Here is a 27300-nt window from a genome sequence, read left to right on the forward strand (position 1 = left end):
AATGAAGATGCAACCCAGGCAGCAGCAGTCGGAAAAGCCAAGCCCAGCAGCCAGGCCTCCCTTCCAGGTAAATCGACTTGTCTGGCTATGGCACAGGGCAACACTCCCTTTCTTTGCCATGGTGTGAACCCCTAACATTTCTCCTCCCCCTGGTTTGCCCCTCTGCTGACAAGCCATCCATTTCTGTTCCCCCTCTGACAAACCATCCCCCCACCTCCCCAGTACTGACAGCATGTAGCAGATGCAGCGAGATGTTAATGCTTGTGTGTGTGGAGCCGTTGGGGCTGGAGGGATTGGGGCGGGTGCTCACAGGGGCCCCAGCCATCCCTCTCCTCCCTCCCCCACTCCTCAAACCTTGACCAGATCTCAGATCCTTGGAGACCCAGACTTGTCACCCTTTCCCAGAGAAAGAGTTGTTTTTACTTGATGATGGGAACACCAGATAGGGACAGGAAAAAGTCTTACTACACTATAGGATTGCCATGAGCAAGGGATGGAGAGAGTCTTCCTCCTGGTAGAAGCCCAGATGGAGCTCTTGGGGGTGAAAAGTATTCTTTACTGCTAGGACCTGAGATGGGTCCTTGGGGTAGGACAAAAGATGGATCCCAGATGGGATCTTGTGGGATGGGGACAGTGTTCCTACTGGTAGGAACACCTGAACCTTCTCCAAATTTCTCCAAAGAAAAATTGTCCATCTGCATTTCCCACCTTAAATAACAAAACTTCTGTGGAGCTAATGTGGTTCCATAGTGAACTCTGACCCTGGTTTTCATACTGTGGATTCCTAGAAGGGACTCTGGTCTGAGGTCAGTCCTGAGAGGGGCCCAGGGAAAGCAGTGGCCTTGTTTTGCCCTGTGGCAATAAGGGAAGTTCAGTAGCACAGGGTTCTCTTGGCTGTAGATAGCTAGAGGGAGATGGGTTTGGGCAGGGCCAATAGAGGGAGATGTGGTGCCAAGTAGAACTTGGGGCTTAAAGATATAAGACAGGAACCCTCATCCCAAGTTTCATCTTAAATCAGATCTGATAGAGCTTGATGGAAGGACCAATTTTGCTGAAAAGGTGACAATTTCATCAAGTTAGTAAGTCACTATCAAGCGCCCTTCCTCCTGCAATGGTTGTTGACTCAGGGATGGGTTTTTGGAGGATTCTGGCAAAAGGAAACTGTGTAAACCTTTAGAATCTTAAGCAGTAGTGAGTTCCTTATCATTGGAAGTCTTCAGGCAGAGAATGGATGCTCCCTGGCCAAGGATATTGTTAAGGGGAATTTTGCTCAGGTATGAGATTGGAGTAGATGGTTTTATGGATTTTTCATACTGAGGTTCTCTGAGGGGCCATCTCTGGGACTAAGCAGAGCTTTAACTGGGTCCTAGGAGCTCTTCAAATAAGTCAACCATAACTGAGTGGTCCCTTGGGGATTTGTCCGGCTCTCTTTCTCTGTCTCCCCCATAGAGTGTGTAGGAGTTGGTGTCCATCTCTGCTAGTTAGCAGATCTTAAATTGCCCCACCAGGGAACTTTGGGGCTACCTTGCCTGAATATCAATGGTGGGTAAGTCACATGGGGCATACATCTAAGTGAACAACAGGTCACTTTTCTGTCTTGCCCTATTTTATTTCTTAGATACTCAGGGAATCAGTCTATACCTGCAGTCCAATGTAAAGGACTCTAAGGTTGAACCAGGCAGGAGGGGAATGAGAAAAGGGTTGAGTTGACAAGGGTTGAGACATTTCAGAAGAATGCAGCCAGGAGTAAAAATGGCCATTGTGTAGGAGACTGAATCTTCCTTAGGGCTAAGGCTCTGGTAGGAGCTGAGGACACATCCTTTATGTAAGAAGATGGGGATGGGAATTGGTCCCTGGTTCCAGGCTGCCTGGGCTTGCTTTCTCAACTGCTACCCTCCTAAAGTTTCACTTTTATGGACCGGGGCAATGAGTTCCTCCCAATGCTTAGAGCAGTTCCTGGTTCCTCCTGCTGCTTCCTGCTAACCTCTCAGAGCTGTGCTGAGCCTTCTCTCCCCACCCTGTAACCCTAGTCTGGCATGGTTGGCTGGCAAGGTTCCTGGGGGGGCTTGCAGCTAGGAGAAAGAGAGCTGGTTCTTACTAGTTGCTTGCTGGCAGGTAACCTAGATCTCAGGGTAAGAAAGGTGGTGCCCAGCATGGATGAATGGGCTCAGCTAACCCTGCAAAATGGAAGAGCCTAGTACCCTCAGGGAACGAACAAGTTTGTATACCTACTTGCATGAATACATGACTATTATGTGTGCGTGTGTGTGTGTGTGTGTGTGTGTGTGTGAGAGAGAGAGAGAGAGAGAGAGAGAGAGAGAGAGAGAGAGAGAGAGAGACAGAGAGAGACAGAGAGAGACAGAGAGAGAGAGAGAAACTAGTCGTGCATGAACTTGGGCTTATATTTAGGTACGTCCGAGGTCTCTTCTTACTAATTTCTGTGATTCTGTGATGGTGTATGGAATTATGTGTATGTGTATGCATACAAAACCATGTAATAGAGTAGATTCCCTCATCAAAGCCTATACTCCGTGCCACCTGACAGGGGGAAGTTCCTTGGGGGCTCTGCCTTTCCCTCAGCAGTACTATATAACAAGGGTGCAGGGGAGGAGAAGGTGAGGGCATTTGGCTCCATCAGGCAGTGGGTTAGTTAAATGTAGCCACTCTTGCTTTGCCTCCTGTGACTCCCCTCCACCCCTACCCCATCTCTCTCCTTTCTAGGACCTATTAAACCCAGTCTCCAACTGCTGAGAGAGTGATCCAAGAACAGGATGGGTCAGAGGGGTCACTAAAATATGAGGCCCAGGGGTTGTTGCCCTGATGCTTGGCCATGAAGGCTATGAAGGGAAACTCCCTCTAGTGATGACCATGTATTTCAGTGGAAAGATTCCAAAATGGAAGCCAGGAAGCTTAGGTTCTAGTTCCTGTTCTACCACTAGCTTGAGCAAGTCACTTCCCTTTGCTGGACCCATATAAGTAGATAACATCTAGGGTCTCTTCCATCTCTGATATTCTATGATTCACTTGCATGGTACCATGAGAAAGACACAGGCTTTGAAGTCAAAGGATCTGGGCTTAAATTCCATATCAGTTATTTCCTGTGTAACCTTGGGCAAGTCACTCAAGGCTCTCTGTGCCTTGCTTTTCTCATTTCTCAAGTGAGAAGTTGAACTCCATGTTTTCTGAGGTCTCTTCCAATCATAATTTACAATCCTATGATTCTATGCTCCCTCTTGACAAGGAAAGGGAGCCTTCTCTACTGTTTAAGCTGCTAATGCTTGACAGAAGGAAATGGTATCCAACCAGATATTCAGCAAGAGAGGTTAGAAAGTCCAAGAGACCTAGACACAGGCTCGATGAGGGGCCCAAGGGTCTCCATACATTCTTCCCTGGCAGAGATCATGCTGGTCTTCACAGCATATTTCTGCTTCTTCACCAACATTTTTATTTGAACCCACAACTTTGTACCCCCCCAGAGCACTACAAAATTATTGATGTCATCACTGCCCTTTCAAAAACTTCAAGCCTGTCCTTGGCTCACACTTAGCTGAGGGAAACCACAGATTTCTTTGGTTCTCTACTTCACCCTCTGCCCAAGGGGTTGCCCTGCCATTTGGGACTGAAAGGATGATAACAATGGTCAGAGTTCACCTTGCTCAAGTTTATACAACTAGAAAAAGTCTGAGATAGGATTTGAACTTGGCTCTTCCTAACTCCAAGAGCAACACACTCTATGCATTACTCTAAGTTACATTGTCTTTGGCAAGGAAACTGCGACTTGTTCCCTATAACACTCCCACATGTGTCCATCAGTAGTTGCTCAAAGACTGTGCGTGTGTTGTTTGTGTCTGTGTGTGTGTATGTGTATGTGTATATATGTATGTAGCACATGGCTCTCTAACCTCTATCCATGCCAAAGCTGACTAGCTTCGAATTGCCTTTTTTTAAATTTTGATTTTCTCCAAGGACCACCCCTGAATCCAAGTGAATATTTCCAAGACCTGAGCAGTTTTCTAAGACACTCTTGGGACATTGGTTGTCCTGGAGTGAATTGAGCTTTGGTAGGAAGTTTCAGTGAGGATTCAGAAGGCTCATAAAGCCCTGAGGCATTTGAAGGGGAAGGAGGCCTGAGGCTGACTGGTCTGTGGCTCAATCCAGGCCCTGAATTTGACCTGCAATCTTCACCAGGCTATTGCTCTATTGGGTTGCTATCACCAGGTTCCTTTCTAAGTCAGCTCAAGTTGTAGTGAAGGGTAGGCTTGAGAACTTTGATCAGATCTTGGGGTCAGTTAGCTGGAAGGCCCAGTGATGGGTATGATGGATGGAGCACAGTGGAGAAGAAGGCCAACTCTTAAAGAGGACTCATGGCAAGCTCACCATCTCCTGTAAAGCTTTGGCTGTTCATTCTTCCTGAGAGAGGACTGAAGGAAGGAAAGGAGAAAGGAAATGAGAATGCTTCACTCCACTCCCAAAGCCTGTGTTTCCATAGCCAGATGTTGGATCTAGGAGCCCACCATGCCCCACACTGTGGTGGGGACCTAGCAGGGTCTCCAGAAGGATAACACTTTGATGTTAGTGCAGACAGGGCTGGGAAGGATAGACTCTCTAGAGGTATACCTCTGTGGTCCCTCAGGGACAACAGTGCTGTGAGAGCAGAACAAGAAGGTCTCTCTGGTCAGGGCTCAGGGTGGCCCCAAGAGGTCAGGGCCTGAACATTGACTGGGCTCAGACACTCCCCATGGCTCCTTTTTTCTAATCTCCTTTGGCTCTTCCAATATCTCTCCTTGTCTGGAAACTTCTCACCTGCTTTTCACACTCTCTTCATCTTATTCTGTCTGGATAGATTTCTTCTCTCCCTTTATTCCCTTCTCCCCCTACTCCTTTCCTTTTCATCTTTCCTGGTTCTAAGGGCTCACTTGTCATATCCCGATTCCCAGATCTCTCTCTCTGTCTCTCTCTCTTGGTCTCTCTCTGTCTCTGTCTGTCTCTGTCTGTCTGTCTCTCTTTCTCTCTCTCTCCCTCTCTCCTCTCTTCCCCTCCTTTCTCTCTCTACTGTACTCTTCTTTTTTGCCTCCCTCTTCTCTCTCTCCCTTTCTCTCTCCTCTTCTCTTTCTCTCTCCTCCTTTGTCTCTTTCTCTCTCCCCCTTTGTCTCTTTTCCCCGTCTTTATTTTTCTCTCTCTTCCCCTCCTCTTTCTCCCTTGCTTCTCTCTACTCTTCTTTTCTCCCTCCCTCTCTGTCTCTGTCTTTATCTCTCTCTCTCATAATCCTCCCTCAATCCTTCCCTGAAGTCATTGACCTTCATAAATATCCAGGTACTTGATACCCATGCAGTCATACCTCTTGCACTCATCTGGCCCCCTGCTACTTCCCACCCAGTCCCTCTGCTTGCCATTCTGCCTCAATTTGAGATTGTGAGCATATATTGGCCACCTGAAAATAAAAAGTGCTTCTGACTCCTCGCGTTTTTCATGATATGTGTTTTCTATTTCTTTGATGCTCCTCTGGTCGTGCATGGAATGGTGTAGTGGAATGGGCTCTGAATTTGGTGTTAGGAGACCTGGGTTCAAATCCCAGTCTTGTAACTTACTTCCTGCGTGACTCTGGGCAAGTCCCTTAATATCTCACCTAATGTGTCTGGGCCTCAGTTTCCTCATCTGTAAAATGAGGGGGTTGGACTCAGTGGTCTCTGAGGTCCCTTCCAGCTCTAAATTTATCATCATGGTTCTAGGTATGTTCTGTCATTTTTGTTGTCCTCACTCCTTATCCCTTTAACACACAGCATCGAATAATTTGTCCTTCTCGTCTCTTTGGCTGACCCTTGGTCTCCAGGTGGGGAAAGCATATTCAGCTCTCACTCTCCTTCTGGTAATTCCTATTTAAAAGTGTCCAGTCTGGACACAGCATTTAAAAGTCCTAGTTAAGTGTGAGAGGGAAGACCTGCCCATTCTCCTCCAACCACAATTGTATCACCACTGACCCTAACATCAACATTCTACTATCAATTAGACCACAATCAGCAGGTTGATGAGTATTTAACTATATCATCACCACTGACAAAAAGGCAACTTGTCATAGTGACCAGAGAGTTGTCTGAAATCAGGAAGACCCAGGTTCAAGTTTAACCTTGGGTCAGTCAACCTTTCAATGCTCTCTTAGCTAAGACTATAAGTTAGAGAGAAGGTGTCAACCTGCATTGGTAGAGGGAGTTTCCTCACCTGGAAATTCCCTATCCCAGTGAAACCACAAGTCTAGTCCCTATCCCCATCACGGCTGACCATACCACTATCATCACCATTACTCATAGCTACATAGTCATCACAGCCATTACTGCCAACAAAAAGCCCCAATCAGCAATTCTGCCACAACAAAATGTTGGTCATTGGTGGGGGGGCATGATGCCTGTCTAGGGGTCTCTCTTCTATCCTATCATGTTGCCTGATGGGGAAGGAGTAGGCATGGGACCTTCAGGACTAGGCACTTGCCTATCAATGTAAGCATGTTCCTTTCCAGGGTTCACAACTTACTTGGAGGAATAACCATGGCCAAAGAAAGGAGCTCATAGTCAAACACTGAACTAGTCATGATGTCATCCCTGTTGTCAAATAGGGAGGCAGAGATGTGCTTGGAGTTCTAAGCTTAGTTGTCTCCATAAGTGAAACAGAATGGAGGACGTAGAAAGGGCAAAGTGACCAGGCGACAAGGTATTGCTCTGTCCCTCCACATCTAGCCTGTACTTAGTGCAGCATCTAGTCCTTAAGTCTCAATCACGAGGCATGTAGCCTTCCTCAGTACCATCATATTCCCCCACTTGGAGTTTTTGAGGAGGGAGTAACAATGCCTCCTTCTGGCCAGCCAGTAAGAAAAGAACTGGCCCACCTTTCTCTGGAGCCCTCAGCTGGCTTGAGGCTCCTTCCCTCCTCTCCCCCAGAGCAGCTACCATATTGGGGTTCTGGATATGGCTGCCTTTCTGATCGCCCTTTGCAGCAGTCAGAAAACTCAGCCAGAACTATGGGGTCAGGGGAGATGGAACCCTTCTCTTCAACCTCAGGCAACAGGTGGGGAATTTCTCCAACTCTCTGCCACCCCATCCCCCACAGTTTGTTGCAGCAGTTGTGATTGCTTACTTTTGATGGTGCTTTGGGATCAAAGTAGAAAGCCCAGTTCCTTCTGGGCCTGCAAGGGTCCTTCTAGGAAAAGCTTTGCCCAGAGGAGTCCTGAGTGCATGCTTTTGTCCACAGTCCTGACGCCATTCGCGGGATTTCCCTGGAAGTTCTATCTATTGCCCATCTCCTTAGAATATGGTTTTCCACACCTCCTGACCACAAAATGAGACCTTCATCCCAAGACAGCAATGCCCTGGGCAGCCAGGCGCTCAGCCTGATTGTTACTTTCTCTCCTGATTTCTTCTGTTCCTTTTTTTACTTCCTCATCAAACCCTGTGTTTCCCTTGGCTTCTTCATATTCTCTCCCCTCCTTTCACAGTGTCAAGGACAGTTCGAAGGAGTCAGCAGGAAGAAGGTAACGTTTTCTGTGTTCTGTGTTCACCATCCCTCAGTCCAGGGCTCCCTCTCCCTCCTCTTCCTTCCCTCCTTTCCTCTGCTCTCCAAGTACTGACCTGCCTATTTGGAGGTACAAATCCATGTCATTTGGGAAACTGTGCCTTTAGCAAAAGGGTTTGCTTTGCGAGAGATTCAGGCAGTTTGATCTTGGCAGAGAGAAATGGCAAATCTCTTCTGGAACTCTAACGACTGAGGTGGTCCACTTCTGTCTAGGATTGGAATGGGATTCTGAGTGGGGACTCTTTCAAACGAACCTGTGGAGCTTGTCTCCCTCCCCCTCAAAGAACAACACTTAGTAACACTTGATGCATTTATGTCTGTTCTGTGATCTTATGTGATCCTCACATGAGCTTCCCAAAGCAGGCAGTGAGAGTATTATCATCTGCATTTTGAAGACAAGGAAACTGAGGCACAAAAGCAGTTAATAATTGCCCAGGGCTCAGTGCAGTGTTGTGCAAAGAAAAAAAATGGTATCCACAAAGTACCTAGCACATGCTAAATGATTATAAATGTGTACTGGCTGATCTACAGGTAGCAGAGCTGAATTCAAACTCAAGTCCCCTGACCCAAATACAGTGTATCCCTTCACTAGATTACAGCTGTCTTCATGGTCAGAAGAGGCTTAAGAAAAGACCAGTGGATGATCATTGTTAGAGGTTGGAAGCTGTAAGGGAGAGATAGGACTTTTACCCTCCACCATCTACTAGCTTCCGGTCTGCTTGGGCCATTCAGAGAGGCTTCCTGGGACTTCATTTCATTCTTTGCAAAATGGGAAGGGTCTGAATGGGGATGCAGGTGAGTGGAAGCTGTCTAAAGACTCTGACAATGCAGAATTGCACGGAGTGTTTTCCTGGATTGACACTGGGGTCATTGGGATATTCTGTAGCATCCTGTGATCGCTTTTTGCGTGACAGGGATACCCATGGACCTCTTCTCATGAATGGCCTTAATTAAAAAATCATAATGTTGCTTTCTCCTGTGGCATCATTTCTGGATGCTTTTTCCTTCTTTCTGTCTTTCTTCTGGAGTCTCTTACCCATTCCTATTTGCCAGGCTTCTCTCTCATACCTTCCTCCTCCTCTCCATACCCACCATCATCCCCATGAGATGGGCAGGAAGGAAAGAGAGCCGGAAAGTCTTTGAGGTATCAGGGGAGCTCAAGGATGGGATTTACCCAAGTCCAGACTCCCTGTGTCACTGTTCCTCCACCTCTACCCCAAACAATTCCTTACTAAACAGTTCTCAACAAGAGCCTAGGAAATATTTCTTATTTAGGAGAGAGATATTGGGGACCTTTGATGAACAAGCCAGACTTTTCTTTGTTGGGAATATTTTTGCTGCTCAGAGGTGCTGGGTTAGATAGTTTCTCAAGGGTACCCTAACTAGGTCCATATTTCTATGGTTTCCAAAGTGGGATGGCCACCCATGAGCTGGCCAGGCCTGTCCTCAGGTAGGTAGGAAGAGTGTCCAAGGACCTGAGTTCTGCCGTTCCTACCCTACCAGCAGAACAAAAGGACAGGGGTACACCCTAACCTCACAGATTCCATTACTCTTGGGGATTCCCCTAGCTTCCTCTGCTCCCCACCAGTGGTTTCTTTCCTACTGAAAAACCAATGTCCTTTGTCCTTCCCAGTCACCCAATTCATTGGCTATTGTTGGCCTCACTCCTGAGGCCTTGTCTCAATTTACTTCTTCTGTTTGGTCCCAACCCTAACTAGTACCCCCATCGAGCATGCTCCAGTTTCTACCAGCCATGCCTCTGCTCCGCCACCAGCTTCTGCCCATCCACCTGCTACTGCTGCTGCTGCCAGCTCAACCCGCCCAGCATCACCCCCGGCTGCCTCCACCACCTCTATCTCTGCTGACAGCCTCTCGCCTGCTTTCCAAAGGTAATGGGTCCTTGGCTCTGATTCCTAAGTCTCAGGCCCCACACATGGATGGAATTTCACCAGGGAAGATGCCCCAACGGAAAGAGCAGAAAGGGTAAAGTCATCCCTAGAAAACCAGCAAGCCTGGCAGGAGGGCAGCACCACATGGTACTGTACCTCCAGATGCTCATCACCCATGGTCATGGTTGGTCAGAGGACAAGGGCTGAAGGAGACTTCATATCCAGGGATCTATCCATGATATTACAGTGGCTCAGAAAGCAATCTTCAGTTTAGTCAATCCCATACCGACTTAGCACCTAGTACAGTGTGGACAGATTTGTGCAAGACTATCCCTGTCACCCAAAATCTGGTCAATCCTGAGATACAAGACTCACCCCAATGGAAAATTAGCTAACAAAGCATCATAGTCTCTCTAAGACAGTGCAGAGAGCCTGAGAGCTGTACTTTGGAGTCAGGAGAGTCTTAGACACAGACACTCACTAGCTGTGTATCCCTAAGAAAGTCACCTAACGTCTCTGAGAAACTGGCTTTTCATCTGTATAATAGAGACTGGGTTAGGAACTAAACCTGTGACTTCATTATTTGGGAACTCCCAGGTGAAGGAGTAGGTTGGCATCTTCTCTGCACTTTCTAGTCTTATAGGAGTTCTTAATCTGGGGGGAGGGAAATCTGTGAATTTCTTCAGTTTGAAAATATTTTAACAAATATAAAAAGTCATATTTTGATATTTCAACATCACATTTCAATATAATTTCTTTCCTTTGTAATTTTATGAATTTTATTTTGTGCATTTAAAAATATTATTCTGAGAAGGGATCTCTAGGCCTCACCAGACTGCCCAAGATAGATGTCCTAGATTCACAAAAGATTTACACATCCCTTCCTTAGAGAGCTGTGTGTGTTCATCCTTTGTTGCCAAAGAAAATCATGCAATCAGAGAAATAATGACATGACTTGCACTTGACTTTGTTTTAAGTGAGGGAGGGCTGTGCAGGTCACCAGCCTCACTTCTCCTCCAGAGTCATCTGAATCCAGTGACCAGATATTCATCAGGATGACTGGAGATGACCCAGGATGAGGCAGTTGAGGTTAAGTGACATGCCCAAGGTCACACAACTAGTGCGTGTCAAGTGTCTGAGGTGAGATTTGAACTCAGGTCCTCCTGATTCCTGCTCTGGTACTCTATCCACTGCACCACCCAGCTGTCTCTACAGAGGCTATTTTATAAGGCTATCTTATCTTAGAGAGTTGTGTATACTGATCATCAAGGTGGAATATCTTGCTGGGATATGTCAGAGGTGTGACCAGAACCCAGGCATTCCTGACTTCAAGGCTAGCCCTCAGGCCACTCTTTAGTCTTGTTTTCCTGTTGGTAATTAGTAAGAATAATGGTGTTTATGTGAGCTCTTTCATGAGCATGAGAGGAAAAAGTCTTTTGTAAATTCTAAAGAAGTATCAGAATGTTTGGTTTGTTGCGGCTGTTGCTGTGAGATGTCTGGCTAGGGATAGACCAGTGTGCGCTTCCCTTGAGCTAGGAAGACTTCCTGGAAGAAGCTAGATGAGACATTAATGAATCTTGGGCCACTTTTTTTGCCTCAGGGTCTGGGGGCCTTCCCCAAATCCTCTCTGTTCCTTCTTCTGCCTCCCTGGGGCTCCCCCAACCTTTTCTCCACAGTCTAAGCGTTTAGCCATGACTTGTTGACTTAGAAAGCATCTCCTGCTCTGTCTTCTCATGGAGATAGATGTCTCAGCCTTTCTTTATGGATTTCCTGTTATTTGTGTCCCTAATTCCTTAGCAGATCATTATCCTCACGTTTCTCTTGCACTCAGCTTGTAGGGGCTGGGGGCATAGTGGTGTTCCCAGGGCCTACAAGTGCACCTGGGAAGCTGGAGACAAGACCATTTGTGGGAATTTTTTGTTTCTAGGTTTGACTCATTCTTTTTTTTTTTTTCCATGTCATAGACTCAGACCCATTTGACTTTTTGAGATTTCCTTAACAGGATCATAGGATTTTTAGAGTTGGAAGAGGTTCACTCCAATGCTGTCATGTTACAGATGAGGAAAGGGAGGCTGAAAAAAAGAACGTGGCTTGTTCAGCATCATGTAGCTATTGCATTAGAGTCATGATTCACACCCAGGTATCAACTCTAAGATGTGTGATCTTTGCAGGACCCCAGCTGCTTTTCTCCCCGATCCTAGAATCAGAGATGGGAGGGACCTTAGAGCTCACTAATGTGACAAGCATTTAGTAAGCACTTTCTATATCCAAACTCTGTGCCTAGGGCTGGGCACGCAAAGTCATATCTTTCAATTAAGTTTTTTCTTAAAAACCAGTCCTTTCCCCCCAAAATGTCTAAGTTCCACTGGGTGGGAGAAGGGAACAAAATATAAGTACATAAGTAAATTCAAAATAAAAACAAGTTAATTTTGTGCGGGGTTGTCACTAAGATCTGGAAGAGTCAAGAGAAGCCTCGAGAGGAGATAGTGTTTGAGCTGAGCCTGGGAAAGAGATCAGGGTTCCAGGTACCAGAAATTAAGAGGGAGAACACTCCAATCCTATGTTGAGCATGGAGATGGTGAAGGGAAGAGGGAGGGCAGGAGGGTCAGTGAGGAGGAGTAGAACGTCATCAGCCTAGAAAAAGCCTGGAGTCCAATTGTGAAGGACTCCAAAGGCCAGAGAGAAATGTGTGTTTTATCCTAGAAGAAGGAGGAACCTCAAGGTGTCTTTCAAATTCTGACAGAAGTTTCTAGGAAAACTGATGAGGAGTTGGCCTGGGGTGGTCATAGAGTGAGGCAAGGGCAGGGGACTAATCAACTAGGCTTGCTCATTGATTGATTATGGGAGGTAAAGGCTAGGGAAGAACTCAGGGTGACTCCAGGTTTGTAGAGTGACTAGAAGAATGCTGGGGAAAATAGAGGAATTCAGAGGAGTGAATTTAAGGAGGAAAGATCATGAAATCTTTTGGGTTTTGATGTTATTTTAGTTCTGGAAAGAAGCTAGGACATAAGTTGTTAGACCTAATAGCTTTCTTGGTCCAGCCTGAACCTCTGTTCCAGGATCACAGACAAGAATTATTAGTTTAAAAAGCATATAAATACCCTTAGGGGTGGCTAGGTGGTGCAGTGGACAGATAGAGCACCAGCCCTGGTGTCAGGAGGACCTAAATTCAAATTCAGCCTCAGACACAAGTTGTGTGGTCCTGGGCAAGTCATTTAATCCAGATTGCCCACACACGCCTTCAGTTAAATTCAGTTGGATTGGCCACTAAGGAGGTCATTAGTTGCCAAATCAGATTGGCAGCAGTGGTCAGTCAGTCAGTGGTACTCTAGGAGACAGAGTAGGGCAGTGGTGAGAGCAGAGGCTCTAGAGTCAGGAGACCTGGGTTCAAGTGCTGCCTCTGATGCTTACTAGCTGTGTGACCTCAGGAAAGTTACTTGCTCTCCATGGGCTTCAGTTTCCTCATCTGTAAAATGAGGAGATTAGGCTATATGGCCTCAGAGGTCCCCTCCATGTCAAAGATGGATGACCCCTTCTTTCTCCTTTTCCCTTTCCCAGGCACAGGTGCCTAAACAAAGATCTTTCTTTGACCTCCCTTCTTGCCCTAGCCAGGCTGGTCTTCCTGGGGCCAGGTCATGTGGGGGAATGGTTGTCTTTTGTATCTCAGTGCTCCCTGGGCTCCTGAAGAGATGCCTAAGGGATCCAAGGGTCCAAAGGCTTTTCCCTCATGGCCTCAGGCAAGGATCATTTCTGGAGCCCCAGACTCCCCCAGGAAGGGATCCCTGAGAGTATGCCCTCCCCCTCCCACATTGGACAGCAGAGGGAGCTAAAGCCAGAGGTGAGGGGAACCTGTTCAAGGTCACCCATGTCCTAAGTGTCAGAGGTGGAATTTGAACCAGGTTCCCCAGCTTTTTCCCCTGTCCTAGGCTACCTAAGGCCCAGAGCTCAGCCTAACCAATCATTGGTGCCCAGAAGGAGACCCTCTCTCTGTGAACCCTCTGTCCCATGCCTGGAGTCAGTGGGAAAGGGCGTTTCAGGGAAGAATGATGGCGGAAGGAGTAGAGTACAGTAGGGAGGGAGGAACTTCCCAGATTTGTAAGGAGCTCTTTTTAAATCCTTCCCACAGAGAAGAGGACTTAGCTTTCTGGTCGGGCATCTTTGCCCTCCTCTCCCTAGACATGCAAGCTTTTTTTTTTTCCAAGAAGAAGAATGAAGCTATTGAGCATGAGGAAGGAAACCCCAAACTCATGAATGTAGTCCTTGTGACAGCCACAAAGGACCCCTCCAGCTGGGGAGAGCTGGGCAAAGTTCCCGCTGACCCTGCTGCCCTGCCACAGACCTTGGAGGATTAACTGGCCACGTGTGCCAGGCCTCCCCAGGAGCAGATGGGCATCAAGGGGGAATGAGATCTTGGGACACAGGCCTCATGCCAGCTGTGAGTATGTGAGTGTGTGTGTGTGTGTGTGTGTGTGTGTGTGTGTATGTGTGAAGGGGAGCAAGGATAAATGGAGGGATCTCCTGCCACTGTTTCCTAGCCTTCTTTTGAAAATCTTCCTGAGGAGGTCAGGAGGAAGGAAGGCATCTCCTGTGGAGACCAGTGGTGAGCCTCAGGCCCCAGAGCTCAGACAAGAGAAGCTCAGAGCCTCCCCCAGGAGGGCAGGTAGTGGGGGAGACATCTCTAACCCTGCTTTCCACCTGTCTTCTCCTTAGGGATCACCCTATCCCTCGGGCCAGGCCCACACTCTACCCCTGTGCCTTTGCTGCTCTCCTCTCTGTCCCTGGCTCCCCCCCCGCATGCTCCCACACTTTGATACCCTTGGGTGTTCATCCAGAGAATTGCTCCCCCACTGACACAAAGCCTGGTGCATGGAGCTGGAGAATCAGGGCAAACCTTGGCTGTGCCATTTATGACCTGGTGACCCTGGGCTAGGGAACTTCTCTGTGACTCAGTTTCTCCATTTACAAAGTGAGGAAGGTGGGCTAGATGATTCTTCCAGATTTTCATCTCTGCTCTGTGGAGGTCCTAGGCCTTCTTCATAGACCATTTCATGTGTTATTGTGTCACAAAAAGCAAGCTATCACCTAACTCATTTCCTAGTGCTGGGCTTCTCCAAATTCAACTGGACTAGCTAGACAATGACAGGCACGTGGGTTTTGGCTGGGACCAACTTGCTCAGCTATGTGCATATGGGGTGGAGGGTGGGGAGAGCAGTAATGATGGTTGTGTTGGTCATGGAATTAGCACTACCCAGGGCCTTGTTCCAATACTTCCTAGCTAGGTGACTCTGGAACAATCAACAAACCAGGTCATTTATGCAGTGTGTTCTGAAGATACAGACAAAAAAATGGAATGACCTCTGTCCTCTTAGCTTAGGTTCAATTGGAGAAGGCGATGCAGACACACATGTATAATATGTACACACTCATGTATATGTATGTACACATACATACACACAATATATAACAATATCCTGTACATATATGTGTGTAACTGTACACACATGTGTATACATACAAATATATGTGTATATACATATATATATCTATATATATCCATGCATACAAGTATATCTGCCGAATATATATCTTTATCTTTATTTGGTATATATCTTTATATATATAAAATTTAAATGGCATATTTGTATATCTATAATTGATATCTGAGATATATGTGTGTATATATGTGTGTATGTATGTGCATGAGTATATACATATACACACACTCCAAATAAAGATATACTGTATTTTCCTGGGCAAGTCACCTCACCATTGTGAGCCTTGGCTTTCCTACCTGTAAAATGGGGGTGATAATTCTTGCCTCAGCTACCCAGAAATCTGTGAGTGATCCTTGGCCCACTGTTTTAAGGAGCTGGGATGTCGCCAGGTAGGTCCTCCAGGCCCCAACACCAATGGGCCTCCTTGTCCTTTAGCAGAGGGTCTTTCTTTGTGAGTAACAGTGCCCTAGATCTGGGCTGTGCTGCTCCCTGTCACTGGAGCTTGGGCTCCATCCTGGGGGTCCTCTAGATCTGAGGCTCTAAGGATGCCATTTGTCTGAGGTAAGTGGAGGAGGCAAGATGGGTGCCCAAATCTTGTGACCCCACATCTGGGGCTGTTTCCAGTACACAATTTTGCTGGTATAGGATCCAGGCATATCCAGGCAAGGGGAACACTAACCATGACCCCTCAGCAGCCATGGAAAGAAAGCTAGACTTGGAGAAGGTGAGCTGGGTCTATAGCCTGGCTGTCCTTCCCATTAGCTACACCATCTTGGTCAGTTTTCTCTTCTGTTAAATGAGGATGATGCTTCTCCTACCTGAGAGTTTCTATCATATAAAGAATACCTGGGATCAATACCTGGGATACCCTCCGCTGACATTCACTGGCTGTTACTATAGGCAAATCACTAATCTGTCTGTTTCATTTGTGAAATGGGAACAATAACACCCTTTGAACCTTCCTCACAGGGTTGTTGTGAGGACAGAGTGAGGTGATAATGAGTGCTCAGCTTTTGCAAAGCTTACTGAGCTGTGTAAATGTCAGCTGCTCTTGGAATCTTCTCTGATTTATTGAGAGGAAAGTGCAAGCACCTTTTATTCTGTAGTTCTCAGGAGCCAATCGACACACACAGTTCTAGTTGTAGAATGTCCCCTAAGCTGGGTCCACTGCCTCTCCAAGAATCCCCAAAGAGATTTCAGCCAATTGGTGAACTTAGAACTTAATATTTTGGAAACAGTTCCAACATAATTGGCTTCCTTTGTAAGGCTATATATTTTATGTTCTGCATTTAAACTCATGATTCTCAGAAGGGGTCCCTGGGTTATACTAGGTGACCAAAAGAGAGGTGGGGACAGTGTCCAGGATGCAAAAAAGCTTAAGAACTCCGCTATAAAGCAGGATGAGGTTTGAAAACCATAGCATTTGGAACCTCAGGGAAACTTTGGGATCTGCTGCTTATATCATGGAGGCCCAGAGACACACGGCCATGCAGGGTGAGATTCAGCATGTAAGCGCAGATCCAAAGGCTATGTCTTCCATAGTACAATACCACCATGGATGAAGGTACTGGAAGCCATGTTCCAGTCCCTGGCACATAGTAGCCATGTGCCAGTCCCTGGCACTTAGTAAATATTAACTGACCAACTGAGTGACAAGTGATTCTATCATTCAATGAAGAGGTACTTTTCTTTAGATCCCTCACTAGTAGTGCTTTTTCCCCTGCCCTCCAGGTGGCACATGGCACTAGATCTCCAATCCAGAAGAACTGAATTCAAATCCAGCCTCAGACACTTACAAGCTGTGTGACCCTGAGGGAAGTCATTTAATCTCTGTCTACCTCAGTTTCCTCCACCATGAAATGGGGATAATAATAGTACACACTTTACAGGATTGCTGTGAAAATTGAACAAGATAATGTTTGTAAAGCTGGCATACAGTAGATGCTTACGAAAAGCTTGTTCCTGTCCCCTTTGCACAGTTGCTTATCTCCATGAGAACAGAGACTTTTTTCCCTTTCTCTCTAGCCATTTGACCTTGTATATTTTAGGCCTTTTGTTAAATTGAAGCGAAATCCTCTCAAGTCTATTTCACTCATCCAGGCAAAATCCTTAGGTTTTCCAGTCTTTCTTTATCCAGAGAAGGATCGAACTCCAACTGTTCAGAATTAAGGATGGGTCTCCATTTCCCTCTCAAGTTCTAGGAATGGACTTTGGAAATGTAGCTGGTCACTGAGGTTTGGGACTGAGGAAGGTGACCCTTCCTAGCTGTGTGACCCTGGTCAAGTCACCCTCTCCATGCTTTCATTTCCAAATCTGTAAAAGAGAGATAATGCCATCACCCTTGATAACTGGAGAAAGAAGTTCTTTCCCTAGGCATCTCTTCCTCTGTAAAATGAAGGATTTGGGCTAGGACAGCAGTTCTTACTTTGGAATCCATGAACTTGGGTTTTTTAAAAAAATATTTTAACTATATTTCACTATAATTGGTTTCTTGTGGATTTTAATTTATACATTTAAAAACAAGGTTCTAAGAAGGGTTTCCCCAAATGCTGTACAAGGGGCTAATGACACCTAAAATATTAAGGACCCCAAGGTCTCAAAAGGGTCTCTAAGATCCCTTTTATTTCTAGATCTCTCTGATCTCTATCCTGGTACCTGTTGACTCCTACAGGATCAAAGCACTTAGTGAGCCTTGATGGGCCTTGGAAATGTGAATTGCTGATTGTTCATATTGTCATTCACTAGAACCCATCCCTGGTGTGGTCACTTGGCTATGGCTGTTTAGTGTTTCCTACTGCTGACAACTGAAAGATGAGAAGCTGGATGGGAGGGAAGCCTGTTCTTTCAAGGGGCATGAGCAGGGGCCTGCCTTCCCCATCTCAGCTTACTAACAATTGTGGTTTTCTTGAATAAATGTCTCCTTCCCAAGATCCCAAGCTGTGGGGCAGGGACAGAGGAAGAGGAGGAGAGGAGACCACAGGCAGGAAACAGTGAGGAAAGCAAAGCAGCTTTACCGTGGGCTGGTCTGTTCACCGCTCCCCCTTTCTTTTAGGATACTAAGCTCTCCCTATTCCCCGGCGGCTTCAGCATCCCACGCTCCTGCCACCTACAATGAAGCTCCTGCCACAGCTCCCAAGCCCCGGGTGGTCACCACGGCCAGCATCCGGCCTTCAGTCTACCAGTCAGGTGAGAGCACATGGACAGATTTGTGTGTATCTCTGTATGTGTGTGTACGTGTGTGTATGTCTGTAGGAGTGTGGGGGGTCTGGGGGAACCGGGGATCTGACCAAACCTTGGGCTCCTCTTAGTGAAGGATCTCACATCCCACGCAGAGGGAAAGGGTTTGCAGTGTGACCTTGAACCTGGAATCTTTGTAGTACAAGGGCAATAGGGAGCTCCTGTCTCTTAAAGACCAGGAGTTCATAGCAAGAAAGCTCTCTTTCCCTCACAAAGAGCAAGTCCCTACTTGCTGGGATCCCCTGGGGAGCAGAAGAATGGGCTTCAAGTTCACCCTTGTGACAGCTCACCTGCCCTTTAGGGAAAGGTAGAGCTGCCTGGTCAGGGCTGGCTGGGAGATTGACCCTGGGCCAGGGCATTTCCCAGGAAGCCAGATGAAAAGCATGAAAGCTCCTCCCAGTCCTTCTTCCCACAATTCAAGAGCAGGTAAAGGTCAGGGCCTATACTGCGATGCCCCCTAAAGGGGAACATCCTCCCAGGATGGCCTAGTTGCCCTTATGGCTGTCTCCCAAGGAAGTCTCATCCTATTCCCAGGAGGGCTTTGAGTACTGACATCATCCCTGCCAGCCTCCCACCCATGAAGCAAGCATGAAGAATGAAAGTAGTCCCTTTGAACCCGTCCTTTCACTTCTGGGACAAAGGCCCAGTTGGGTTCATTTTTTAATGGGTAAGGGTTATCCCTGGTGCCTTCCTCATACCTGAAAAGAATTCTCCAACTAAAAGTCATCATGGCCACAGTAGGGGAAGGCAAAACTCCTCCTACTCCAAAGATGCCAGTGATAAGGAAGCAGGCAACTACCCAAGCCTCTTCAGCATCTCAGTGGGTCTAGAGGGACCCAGCTCAAGGACAGAGCAAAGAAGGGGATTGTGTGATCCGTAGTAGGAAGTATACCAGCTGGGGAGGCAAGAGAGCTGGGCTTCAGTCCTAACTGGGCAGTGAGCCATGTGTTTTTGGATGTGGCCAGTGAGAGAATCAGCTTTGGTTGACTGCATTTTTGTTATACAGGTTTTCTTTTTCTTTATTTTTCATAATTGTTCAACTGGAGAAATGGTGGCAGTGGGGGTAAGTGGTGGGTGAAGTGGGAGGGAGAGAAAATAAATGCCTATTAATTGAAAAAATAATAAAATATGTATGTATATATGTACATAAGTATGTGTATATCTTTTATGCATATGTGTACATATGTATGTATGTATATGTATATATGTATGTGTATATATGTATATATATGTATGTATATATATATATATATATATATATATATATACATAATCCTTGCATGACCACAGATACTCACTTTTGTATGACCCCGGAAAAATCATGTAAGTTTTCTGGTTCTCAGTTCCTCATTAGTAAAACGAGAGGGTTAGACTAGTTCACCTCTGAAGTCCCTTCTGCCTCTAAATTCTATGACATGATCGCCTGGAAATGAAAATTATATCTGTATGATGGAGTGCCTTGACAATCTAAGTCTGAGGCAGTGGGAGCCACTGACAAGTTGCTCTCTAGCCCTTGGGAATCTTATTCCAGGGAGCAGCTTGACTGTTGGGCTGGGGATGGCGTAGGCCGTAGGAAAGGCAGGGCATCAGGAGAGCAGATTGATTCGTCTCAGCACTGCAGACTTTTAAGAGAAGCACAGTGAGTTTGGTAAAGTAAAAGCATTTCGAAATGCTAAGTATAGCACCAGGAACAATGGGGAAGAATGCCAGGGTAGCCAGGCTACGGCCTTGCTTAATGTTCAGAATCCTAAAAGGAAATGGAACCTCCTTGGAGAAATGCCATCCCTATCCAGACTCGGGCTTCTCTTAACTTTGGGAATAGAAGTTCCTGGGCAAAGAGAATGTGAGGAACTATCCTAGGCTCTCTGCCCTCTGGGAGCACAATCCACAGGAGCCATGCCTCTGAACAAAGGCTTTCTCTTAGGGTAATATAGGGCCGGTCACCATTTTGGGCCCCTCTTCTTCTTAAGCTTGGCCCTCTTCCAGTCTACATCTGGTCCATTCATCTGTGCCCCACTAGGTGGCAGCATGCCCTTAGTTCCAGTTCCAGGTCCCATTGGAAGGCAAGAGTGGAATGAGGCAGCGGAGAAGAGCCCAGCCCTCCATTTGACCCCTTCCCTCCCAGAATGATTTCAGACCTGTAGGGCTGTTGTTGAGCTTGATTGGGGTTTGTTTTGGTTCCCAGCAGGAATAAGATCTCACCTACCTCCCAGACATTAACTCATTCCTGCCTGAAGGGTGGGAGGGACAGGAATTCTCTGACTTGCTTTGGAGAGGAATGGTTGGCACCAGTCTTAGCAAAGGGCACAGGCAGGCCAGGGTCATAGATGGGTTAGTGTTCCCAAAGTTTCCACGTTTAGTCGGAGGCTCAGGGACCCTAGGGACATCAATAGCCACTTACTTTAAGGTTTATACAGGACTTTCCTGCGAGGTAGGCAAGTTAAGAATTAAGATTCCCATTTTAGAGATGGGAAATGAAGGGTCAGACACTTGCTCATGGTCACACAGCTTTCTTGGGAATCATATGATCATAGATTTAGCACTAGAAGAGACTTCAGATTCCATCTAGTCTGAAACCTTCTCCTCATTTTACAAATGAGAAAACTAAGGCCCAAGAAGCTTAGGTGACCCGCCAATTGTCATTGTCCTGTTAGTAAGTGGTAGAGACAGAGCTGGAGCCCAGGTTCAACCTAGAGGAAGTGTTTCTTTCTTCCTATACTACAGTGCCTCCCATATCAGTGAGTCTCCTGGGAGAAAGTATTGGCATGGGCTCACATCTGCCATCAGGGACTGTTACATTGGCCCCCGTTGGGCCATCAGGCATAGAGATGAAAGATCTGGGTCCTTGGACTAAGAAACTCCTACTTCCCTGAGGGTCCCACCTTTGATTTTCTCTCTACCAGGAAGTGGGACTAGATAGCTTCCCATTCATCGAGGCAATCTCTGCACCCATGGTGACATCAAGAAAAGGGAGAAGGAGGGAGGCAGTGATGATACCACCATACCATGTATTTATTTAGGGCCTTGCAAAACTCAGAGCATTCCCCAGACAGCCTCTTATCCTCTTTAAGGATCTGAGGGAGGGGCTCAGGGTAGCTTCCCCTCAGAAAGGAAGGAAACTGAGGCACTGGCAGTTTTGTGACCAGCCAGTAAAGGAGTTCAGTCTCTGGGAAGGCCAAATCTGCATCCTTCCACCCAACCCTTAGGTCAGAAGCCTTCTTCTCTTGGCCACCACAACATTCCTCCCCTTGGACCCGTGGGTGGCATTTCTGGAGCAGAATCAACAATCCTCTTGCAGCCATGATCTTATCCAGGGCCTCCACTCTGCTGGCGCCAGAGGTGGGGCGCCTGGAGATGCTACAATGAGGTTCCTTCTAAAAAGCCTTGGGGTCTTGATAAGAAAGGCAGGCCATTTTGGGGGTACACCCTCTTGGGAGTCCCCAAACTGTGGGATGGTACCTAGTGTCCTCTCTGGAATCCCAAGGACTATAGAAAGGTGAAAAAACCACCGAAATAATCATCTCTAGACCCAGCTTTCAGAAGGTTGAAATGGCCACTCAGCTCATGAGGATCCTGGGAGAGAAACAGTCTTGCCAGAGGCTGAGTGAGTAAGTAAAGGCTCTTTGAAAAAAAAGTTGGGCAGCGAAGTTAGAATTAGTTAGGAATCACCTTATTTAATTACATATTCTCCAAGCAGCCTTGTGAGATAGGGGGGCCTTTTGAACTTGCCAATTAGAGATGAAATATCACCTTCTAATTTGGACAGGCTTAATGCCATCACGCAGAAATAGTAAGATCCTCCAGGCAGACTCTAAAAAGATGGCATAACAAGGCTTTCTTGTGCTGTTTTTAAACACTATTTATCTTTTCCAAGTGGAAAAAGGGGACCTAGGGGCTCGTGCCGAGGTTGATTAACAGAACCGGTAGAAGTGAAGTCTTGGAGGAGAGGACAGACACTAGGTGGGTACCCATTTAGTTAAAAAAAGGGTAGGAGACATAGAGCTCAGTAATAATAATAGGTAGCATTTTTATAGATGGCACTTTAAGATGTACAAAGCACTTTATATTATGTCATTTGAGTTTATAAAAACCCTGAAAGGTAGGCGGTTATTCCCTTTTTACAGATAAGGAAACTGAAACAGAGAGACTCACCCAGGGTTATAGAGCTCATAAATGTCTGAGGTAGGATTCAAACTGAGGTCTTCCTGAATCCAAGTCAAGAACTTTATTCTGTGTACAGCCTAGCTGCCTCACTATGGCATCTCCCAACTTTGCCTAGACTGTCTCTCATTCTAGGAGCTTATTCCCTCCTTACTGCAGAGGACCTCAGTTCAAACCATACCTCTGATACTACCTATGTGACCTTGGGCACATCCCTTCTCTTCCTTGAGTCTCATTCCTCCTCTTCTGGCTTGAAAGCTATGATCCTATGATCCCCATTTGATAGTGAGTTTCTTATTAGCAGAAACTATGTTTTTGCCTTTCTTTGTATCCCCTGTGCTTAGCATGGTGCCTGGCACACAGTAGGTGTTTAATAATAAATCCTTCTTGACTAACAAAACTCATATAGCCAAGCAAGTAAGTACAGCATCAGGACAGCAGTGCCATCCAGCTGGGTCACCCCAGCTCAAGACTCAATACCTAGGACTGAGAGGAACTTGTCAGAGTCCTTTGGAGAGAAGTCATCCAAATCTTGAACAGAACTCAGATTCAGAAATAGAAGATTCCCTCTATCCACCACTTAGAGCAAGACTCCATGTCCCTGCTACGTGGATTCCCTGGTTCTGCCACAGTGCCCAGAGTTTAATGTTTCTTTCCATGCCCAGTTTTAATTCACTTTGTGGATAGAAGAATTTCACTGGCTCCAAGGAGATCACAGCGTTGTCGGAGCACCCATTGTTGGAATCAGGGAAAGCAGAGTCTTCTCAATATTTCTATTTCCTGACTCCTTTTTTCCAGAGCCATCAGTAACTTCCTACTCCTGCTAAGATAAAATACACACGCCTCAGCCTGGGATTTAGGACTCCCCCAGATGCAGCTCCAACTATCTTTCTTAGTCTCATTTCATATGATTCCATTTCACCAATTCTACATGCTTACCAGACTACACTCTGTGGGGGTTGGGCCTCTCTCTGTTCTGTGTCCACCCAGACTGTGTCCCATGCCTGGAAGGCACTCCCACCTCATCACTGATGCCCACAACCTTTCTCTTCTTTCATGGGCTCTGTTGAGGTGCTACGTCCTCCAGGAAGCCTCCCTGCTACCCTCCTACTAGTTGATAACTCTGGGAACCTCCTCAAATGATTTTGTATTTCCTTATTTGTAGACATGTTACATTTCTTCCCACTAGAACACAGGTCCCATAAAGGCAGGAAATGTCTCTTTTTTTGTCTTAGGAGCCCATAGTAGATACTTCAAAAAGATTTATTAAATTGAATTCTAATAATGCTAATCCCACCCCCATTAAAAAATTCAGAATGACCCTAGAATCTCCCCCACCTTTTTCTTCTTTCTCTACATCTTTTCCTCCTCTTCTAGTACTTTCCTCTTCATTCCTTTCCCTCTCACCTCCACCAAACAACTGGTGAGCAGCAGGAGTAGACACATATGTGTGAGAGGAGGCAGAATTCCATTTCATTTCTTTTTCTGACTTAAGGCCCTAGCTGCTTTAGGGAATCAGGGAGCCTATCTTCCAGACACCTCCAGGTCCTTTGTTTCCCATTCTCTTCCTACTTTTATCACCCCCATACTTTCACAGGGCTATGCCATGTGAGCCCCAGGAAGAACTAGGATGTGGGATTTAGAGCTGAAAGAAACCTTAAAGATTATCTTACCCAACTCTTTCATTTTGCAGAAGAGGAAATTGAGGCCTGCTGAAGCTGAGTGACCTACCTAAGGTCACACAGACTCTTAGCAGCAGGTTCTTGGGGTCCCGCTCCTTGGTTAGACTATCACTTTAGAAGTCGTTCTAGCATTGATCCAGAGCCAGAAGGGACCTCCAAGGCCAACCAGTCCAATGATCTCGTTTTCTGATGAGGAAACTGAGGCCCAGAGCAATTAAGTGATTTGCCCATGGTAGAAAGATTTGCACAGATAGAAAACAGCAAAGGCAAGATTTTAACCTGGGCCCTTTGCCAAAAATAAAATAAAATAAAACTCAAATGTTTTTTCCTCAGGTCTGTTTCCCAGAAAAGAGGCCGAGTTTCCCCGAACGATAGTTGTTTAGGAATAACTGACAAAGAGAGGGGTTCAGCTGCCTGTCTGGGTCTTGGAGAAAAAGGAAGGGTCTCTATCACTAAAATGGGGGGAGGGACTGCCGACAATAAGCAGAGTCAAAGCCTGAGCAGTAGCAGGCTGGGAGAAGAAGAGGCATCTGGGAAACCTGCAAGTTGTGAAGTCTTTAACTGCAGGGAATGGGAAATGAGGGGCTGGGAGAGACGGGGTGGAGGGGAGCCAGAATTCCTTACCACCATTCCAGTCTTGGAGCTCCGCTGGGATCCCCTGCTCCTGCTAGGCCATTTGTGGCCAACGGGGGCTCAGGAATAAGGAGACTCCCACCACGCATTTCTGGTAGTCTAGGGGGACAGAAGAATAAAGTTTCCTGTCCAAGGGGGAATGGGATGTGATCTCAAGAAAGGAGCACATTTTGCCATAATGAGGGCCCTGAGTGCCTGTTAGAAGATGGGAACAAGCCTACGTGTAGGCAGGGCATGTCTGCATCCGTCCAGGCTCAGCAGAGTGGGAGAGAGAGCCCAGAAGTCCCTGGGGCTAGGAGCCTGGGTCTGGTGAATAAATATACTTTCTTCCTACTGTCACTTGTTGGGTCTTTTGCTGAATCTGGGCCTGCTTTCTGTCCCCCACAGCTCAGTGATAGAGGTGCCAAGAAAGGAACAGGCCCTGAGAGTTCAGTCAGGGACTCCAGAAGGCTTTGCTTTTCTTTTCCTCCCTCTAACAACCTGAAGAGATAGAGTGGGGGCCTGGGGAAGGCGCCTGGAACAGACACTGTCATGCCTGGGTCTGCCATGACTTGCCTCTACCCTGAGGAAGCAGCCTTTGAGCCTCAGTACCTTCATCTCTAAAATGGGGCTAGTACCATTTTCACTATTTCAGGGATAGTGGCTCACTATCACTCATGCATCACTCATCTGAAAGGATATGAAAGTAATTTGTAGAGACGTTATTTAAATGTTCTCTATTGTCATGTTCCCAGATGCCGCACATCTTTCTGCTAATCCTCCAGTCCCAGTATTTCTAATTTGGCAGAAACAGAGTCATTTGGGCCTGACCAGCTATGTATATTATTCATTGTTGTCATTTTTAGGCAGCTAGGTGACAGATAGAGGGATGGGCCTGAAATCAGGAAGACCTGAGTTCAAATTCAGCCTCAAAACACTTACTAGCAGTATGACGCTAGGGAAGTTACTTTGCTTATATCTCAGTTTCTCCTCTTTAAAATGGAAATAATAACAGCCCCTCTCACTCATAACCATTGTGAGGTCAAAAAGGAGATATTTGTAAAGAACTTAGCACAGTACTTTGCACATAGTAGGTGCTATATAAATAGTAATGATTATTTTATTTTATTATTGTTATTTTATTATTATTTATTATTTCTTTTTCTTCAGCGCTTATCTCTGAATTCTGGATAACTAACCCTTTGGTCACTCCTTTGTCTCTTTAATCACACTCCAAATATGGGGAGCACAACTTATTGAAGAGTTCTTTTAAAGAATGCTTTTGAAATATCTTCCCAGCCCACCAAAAAAAATTTGATTCCTGTGCAATTATAATAATTCAAGTTTGGCCCCAGAGAAGGCATAGTGGAAAGAACACAGGGTCTGGAGTCAGAGGTCCTGAGTTCAAATCCTGTATGTAATACTTGCTACCTTTGCGATGTTGGGCAAATTACTCAACCTCACTGGGCCTCAGTTTTTTTCTTCTGTAAAATGAAAGGTTAAAGTAGATGGGTCCTTTGAGGTACCTTCCAGTTGTGCTCCTAAGACCTCCCTTCTCTTGCTGCAGAGATGGGGAACCATAAGTGCAGAATATTTCATGTAATGTCAGAGGTGATTGATGTTCTGATAGATTTCGTTCAAATATTTTTATCCCTTTTCTTAATCTTTGTTATAAGAGATAGCTTTCTGAATAGGGGAGGTGAAGAGAAATATATTCAGAAATAAGCATGATTTAAAAAAAACCAAGATATCAATAAACTAAGATTTTGGAAAAGAGGTTCATTCTTGAATGAGAATTCTTAAAATACCACTTTTTCTAGTGCTTTGTCTATGAGGAACAGGCCTCATTCTCTAGGATGCCTTTGTATCAACCTATACCATATCCCTGGTCCCATCCTATAACCCTTTCCCATGTAACCCAACCCATTGGCAACCTACAGTTTGTGGTCCAAGAGCTGTGCCCCACAAGATTAGTGAATTTGAGAGATGGGAATAAGATGGGTCTTGATGTAGGGAAAATCCAAAGCTTCTGACTCCTTCCTTTTTTTTTTTCTTTTTATGCTTTGGGATTACAGTACCTGCAAGCAGCTATAGTCCAGCGCCAGGCACCAATTACAGCCCAGCTCCAGGAGCAGCCTACAGCCCGGCTCCTGCTTACACCCCATCACCTGCCCCGGCGTATACCCCATCCCCAGCCCCAACCTACACCCCATCCCCAGCCCCAACCTACACCCCATCCCCAGCTCCTTCCTATAACCCTTCCCCATACAGTCCAGCCCCATCAGCAACCTACAGCTCTGGCCCAGCAGAGCCAGCTAGCCGCCCACCGTGGGTGACCGATGATAACTTCTCTCAAAAGTTCTCCCCTGGGAAGACCACCACCTCAATCAGCAAGCAGATCCTTCCTCGGGGTGCTCCAGTCACATCACCAGGCTATACTCCTGCTGCCACTCAGGTACCCACATTAGCCCGAGGTACCATCCAGAGGGCTGAGCGCTTTCCAGCCAGCAACCGGACTCCTCATTGTGGACACTGTAACAGCATCATCCGGTACAGTCATGGGCCCTTGAGGGGGAGACGTGGGAAAGGGGCCCTGGCTCACAAAGAAAAGGAGCCTAAGGGTAGGGAATCCCAAGGGGTCACATGAAGAGGGCCCTCTTCCCT

The 27300-nt window shown here is 46.4% G+C and overlaps 1 protein-coding gene across 6 annotated transcripts in view; it reads left to right on the forward strand.

Annotated features, from left to right (window-relative positions):
• Positions 1-27300, forward strand: part of LDB3 (LIM domain binding 3) — a 112729-nt gene that overhangs the window by 70414 nt on the left and 15015 nt on the right. For 3 of the 6 annotated variants that reach the window (XM_072628556.1, XM_072628558.1, XM_072628557.1), the window contains 4 exons: positions 7484-7519; positions 9279-9449; positions 17997-18130; positions 26712-27186. In XM_072628556.1, the coding sequence (XP_072484657.1) occupies positions 7484-7519; positions 9279-9449; positions 17997-18130; positions 26712-27186 (816 nt within the window). The remainder of the gene's footprint in view (positions 1-7483; positions 7520-9278; positions 9450-17996; positions 18131-26711; positions 27187-27300) is intronic. The other 3 variants (XM_072628560.1, XM_072628561.1, XM_072628559.1) reach the window with 2 other exon arrangements.

This window comes from Notamacropus eugenii, chromosome 1, assembly GCF_028372415.1.
Source record: "Notamacropus eugenii isolate mMacEug1 chromosome 1, mMacEug1.pri_v2, whole genome shotgun sequence".
NCBI classification, from domain to species: domain Eukaryota; kingdom Metazoa; phylum Chordata; class Mammalia; order Diprotodontia; family Macropodidae; genus Notamacropus; species Notamacropus eugenii.